A 5,504-nucleotide genomic window follows, 5' to 3' on the forward strand; every position below is an offset into this window, starting at 1 on the left:
TTCTGTTATTCTCAAATTCATAGAAGAATTTAAGGATTCATGTTAATTCTTTAAACCTAGTATCTGTGAAGTCATTAGTCATTGTAGCTATTATGCCCATGTTAGAAAACACATATCACAGGATCTTTAAAGCAGCCAGCAGGCTCTATAAGGCTAAATTTTTGGTTGTTTTGGACATAATTGAATATATAAAAATTTTGAGTTTAGTGTGAATGAACTTGTGAGCTAATGAGTCTGAGCTAAGGGGCTGGGCACCGAGGCTCATTTCCGTTACGCTTTGCCTGCTTGGATCTTCTGTTGAGCATTTATCATGGAATTTTCATTTTAGTTGTATAATTCTATTGTATAATTCAATCCAAGAATTTCACTGGGTTTGTTTCTGAATTTCTACTTTTTGTTAATATTCTCTATTTGATGAGACAGATCTGATTTAGTTCCTTTTTCTGTTTTTACAGTGTTGAGAATGGAACCCAGGGCCTCACACATACTAGACAAGTGCTGTACCGCTGAGGTCCACTCCCAGCTCCCTTTGGTCTTTGTTCATGGTTTCCTTTAGCTCTTTGAGCATATCTTCATTGTTAATTGATTTATTGTATTTGTCGAGGAAGTTCAATATTTTGGACTTCTTCATGGGCAATTTCAAATGACTTTGTTTTCTTGTGACTAGGCCATCCACATTCATGTTGTGACTGGACCTTTTGTTCTTTCTATGTGCCATATATTTGACTGTGTATTATATTTAAACTAGGAAGTGTGAATATTATGGTGTGGCAGTTCTGGAAATTAGATTTTTTTCATCCTTAGGATTATGCTGCTTGTGTTTGCTGTTTATTCTATTGGCTGTCTTTGGTTAATTTTTGTGAAGTTTCTGGTCCATGTTGTGTGTAGCCATTGAAGTCTGTGTTTAGTTTATCCAGTAGTGACCTGATAGTGATTGCCTTAATGATGAAACTTTGCTGTGTTTTTCTTGTAGTAATTCATAAACTTTTAATATAGTTAATGGTTTTCTTGGTTTTTGTAAAGGAATAGACTTTTAGTATTAGCTTTTCTATCATATTTGCCAATACTCTTTCATGCTTCTTAATAACCATTTATCAAGGAAGACACCATGAGGAATATTAGAAATATTGTGAGCTGGATGGATGAAAGTGAAAACCAATAATGTCAACATTTATGAGATGCAGCTAAAGCAGATTAAAAGGGATTTATAGCTTTACGAACATCTCTGATAAAGTAGGGTTCACAAGGTATAGCCGTAGGTAGGCCAAATATACCGTCAGGCTTTGGAAGGTTTTATTGGCACCTAGCCCTGCAAAAATGTATATAGGGCTGTGTACTAATAATGCTAACTGGGCTACTGTGTGACTTTGTGTTAGTAGGACTGCTTCCATATCAAAATGATTAAAAAAAATTGAAGACTCCTTAGGACTCAACTCTTTGGATCACAGAGCTCTCTTCTCTGGTTCTTTGGCTAAAAATACAGGCTTACTTTGGGAGTCTTAGGATCCTGTGTGACTGATACATTGTGGCTCTGCCATGGAGGTAGTATTTGGGACTGAACAGTAGGGAGAAAAGAGAAAAGGGAAAGAAAAGCATATAGAAAATGAGGGTTCATCTTACAGAGGTGTATTTTCTTTTTCCTCTGCCTTCTTCAGTTTTTATTTGTTGTGTCTGCTGTTCTACCCACGTGCCACTCTCAGTTCCAAGCTAAAGAAGAAAAAGAAGACAAAACCACCAAAACCCAGAAACTCCTTCAGATTTCTGGTCATTCTTCATATTTTTGCTTTCCTCTGCACTCCATCCATTATTAATAACTTAGAGTCCAGAGGTAATTGCTTTTAGTATATTGTCCACAGGTTTTACTGGAAAAGAGTGCAGGTGAGAGGCTCTAAAGAAGTTCTCCAGCTTTGTTGGGATTGGAGGCCCATTCATTTGTTGATTCATATGCATATTCCGAGCTTTTCTTTCTACCCTGTGTCTGACAAAGGCAATGATTTGCCCATGTCTCAAGATTTAAACTCAGTAGATGTCTAGCTTAGACACCTACAGCTCCCTTGGAACTGGAGTTAAGGATGGTTGTTGCCATGTGGGTGCTGGGAACTGAACCTGGCTCCTCTGCTTGAGCAACCAGTGCTCTTAACCACTGACCATCTCCCCAGCCCCAGCATTCTTACTTTCTATAAAGAAAATATTCTAGTTATATTTTCTATCAGAAGCACTATAATAACTAAAATAATTATGAAAAGTAACAGTATCCATACAATCATAATCCAGAAAAGTAAAAAATAATTTCCTTTAAATCATGTTTGTATTGATTGTATTTGGTTGTCTCAGATGTATTTTCTTACAGTTGGTTCAATTCAGCATCTCAGTTTATTTACACATTGTATTTGTCGATCTCTCTGAATCTTTAAAAATCTTCATTGATCCTAACCCTGTCCCTGATGATCTTTTTATGATACAACTTTAGGTTTCAGGTTTGGAATAATTCTATTTTAATTGTATGTGTTTATGATGTATAGCATGATATCTTGAGATAGAATAATTTTAGGGTCATAGAAAAAGTGCAAAGGTAGAGTAGAGATTCCTCCCTAATGCTCGCCCAGTTTGTCTCCTCTGGCTTTGTTACTCTACATTACTGATGTATATTTGCCCAAACCATAGCACTGGCATTGTTGCATTTTCATGAAATAAAAACTCCAATTCTTATTTTTCATTGATGTTCTTTTCTGTTTCTGTCTCAGGATCTAATTCAGGGTTGCATCAGTTGTTGTTTCTCCTTAATTTTCTTTGAATGATAATAGTGCCTCATTCTTTTCTTGCTTTTCACAAGACCTTGAATTTAAGAAATCTGACCAGGTGTTTTTGTAAGATGTTTCCCATTTGATGTATCTGCATTTCTCAGCAATAGGTTGGTGTTATGAGTTTCTAGAAAAGATATCAAAGGGGTAAAGTACTGATGGTTTATTTCTGTTTTTCTTAAATCCCATCTAAAAGTTCTTATGCTTCCAAGGTCAAGATAGAAAACTTGAGAGTAATTCTTCTCATGTCTCTTTTCTTTTTGGTCTTTTTTTCCTGTTTCATGAAGTTAAACATTTAAAAAAAATTTTTTTTGCCTGTCCTTCTAATCTTTTGTTTTTAATGAATGGAAACAGAAAGATACATAGACATAGGCTATGTCATCCTCTTTTCCCTTCTTCTGCTTCTCTAAAAGGTATGGTTAATTCATGTTCCTAGCCCCGAGTGCCTGTACTTCTGTGATTCCTCTGTAAGACCGTCTTTGGTAATGCTCATTATTTTTTCAGTAGCGCCCGCTTTTACTTAACATAATTTCTGTTTTAAACTGTTAATTTTTAAAATAAAGGCCTCTTTTCTATGCCTTAAAAATGTTTAGCACATGTCTGGTTCCTTTTTTTTATTCACAGATATTTTCCAATTTGTCCCTGGATGAACGTTGTCTTTCTGCATCATTGGTTTGCAAGTACTGGCGTGACCTTTGTTTAGATTTCCAGTTTTGGAAGCAGCTGGATCTTAGTAGTCGGCAGCAGGTATGCAATTGAATTCTAAGAAAAGTCTTGATTTCACCTACTCAATTAAAGAAAAATCTTGAATTCCCTTCCAAAAATCTCTTCTATGCTGTTTTTGAAGATTGTTAAAATGATTGTAAATGACTATAATTTGTAATTTTATGCGGTTTAATTTTTTTTTTAGTATAAGTTCAAGTTAAAGCTAAGATTCCATGGTGAACAAGATGTTTGTTTGTTTGTTTATATATTTATGAATGAGACAATATCTCACCATGTAGCCCTGGCTGACCTGGAGCTCACTATGTAGACCAGACTGGCCTTGAACTCATAGAGATCTGTCTGTCTCTGCCTCCCAAGTGTTGGGATTAAAGGTGTGTGCCACCATGTCTGATTGAGATGGTTTCTAATGTAGATTGGTAACTGTACATTTTGACTCTTCTTTATCTTAGTCCTTTTTGTCTTCCCCTTTTATCATTATCATTTTAAAATCACTAAACTTTCCTTTTGGGGAACTATAACATGAATATTTAATAGAATATGATAGCACACATATACATAGCACTGCCCCAAAACTCAGAAACACCTAAATGGAAAAGGTACAAGGCAAGATATGTGATAGTTCACTATCCTTTCCACTTCAGTGTGTGGCTAATTATGAACTCTTTTTTGAGAGTTCCTGTAACCTAGACTTCAGCACACTTTCTTCTTTCCTCCTCAGGAGGTTAGAGGTCTGAAAATTCCACCGTCTGATCACCTGTTTCCTTGCTCATCTTTGTTGTTGTTTTAGTTATGTGTTTTGTTCCTGAAGATTGAACTCAGGTGACTCTTACATGCCAGGCAAACACTCTTCACTGAGCCACATCTTCAGCCTGCCTTGTCTTTGCGATAACCAAACCTCATCCTGAAGCTGTCAAAGGGCCTCACTTTATTCTCCTCACTAATATAAATTTTGGTATGGTCAGAGAGACTTAAGAATAACAATCTACCCTGTCACTGAGGAAAGGATTTTAGAAGATTTGTGCTAGAAACTGGGAACAAAGAAAAAGCATATTTTTTATTATACCACAATTCTCTTATATCTTGAAAGGTTTTTCTTTTGATTTTGTTTTTCAAGCTGTAATATAATTATTACTTAATGGGAGAAATTAAATAATAAACAGTAACTTTCCATTTTTAGCAAAGTTTAATTTATTAATATCTTTTTCTCTCATAGGTTACTGATGAATTATTGGAAAAAATTGCATCAAGAAGTCAGAATATAATTGAAATCAACATTTCTGATTGCCGCAGCATGTCTGATACTGGCGTGTGTGTTCTAGCCTTTAAGTGTCCTGGACTTCTTAGGTATACAGCTTATAGGTGTAAGCAGCTTTCTGACACCTCAATTATTGCGGTTGCCTCTCATTGTCCTTTGCTTCAGAAAGTACATGTAGGCAACCAGGACAAGCTTACTGATGAAGGACTTAAACAGGTAAATAGAAAGTTTTATTGAGTGATTTTATGCATTCATTCAAAATGATTTTCTTTTGCAGCAACATTTTGAAAGGTAGTTATATTAAAAATAATGTTAGAGACTAAAGTGAGTCATCTTTTCTATGTAGTAGTGAATGTTTGCTTAGGTTAGGGAGCTTGAGTGCCATGGTGGTAATCAGCACATTCACTTTGCTGTGTTTTAGAGTGTTTAATTCTGTGATTAGCCATTTTATTAACATACTTAATTTTTTTTCGGATTTATTTTTTGCCAGATTTTGCTTTAAGTTGTAGTATTCAATTTGGGTCAGAATAATTTTTTACCAGAAGGGCAGATAGGGGGGAATGGATGGGGGTGCTGACAGCACAGTGGCAGGGATAGCAGAGTATGGAAGCTCTAGTGGGAGAGGAAGGCTGTCTACCTGATGAGTTTGTATTCATGCTCAGATGCCGAGGAGCTCAGAAGGTGGGCGACTGTGACCAGTGATAGTCATGTATATAGAGATT

The 5,504-nt window shown here is 35.8% G+C and overlaps 1 protein-coding gene across 1 annotated transcript in view; it reads left to right on the forward strand.

Moving 5' to 3' along the window:
• The window catches only part of Fbxl17 (F-box and leucine rich repeat protein 17), a 479,631-nt gene that overhangs the window by 8,249 nt on the left and 465,878 nt on the right, over positions 1-5,504 (forward strand). Inside the window, 2 exon segments of the mRNA XM_029565884.1 lie at positions 3,426-3,548; positions 4,741-4,998. Coding sequence (XP_029421744.1) covers positions 3,426-3,548; positions 4,741-4,998 — 381 coding nt within the window.

Source organism: Nannospalax galili, unplaced genomic scaffold, assembly GCF_000622305.1.
Source record: "Nannospalax galili isolate Female #2095 unplaced genomic scaffold, S.galili_v1.0 scaffold578, whole genome shotgun sequence".
Classification (NCBI taxonomy): domain Eukaryota; kingdom Metazoa; phylum Chordata; class Mammalia; order Rodentia; family Spalacidae; genus Nannospalax; species Nannospalax galili.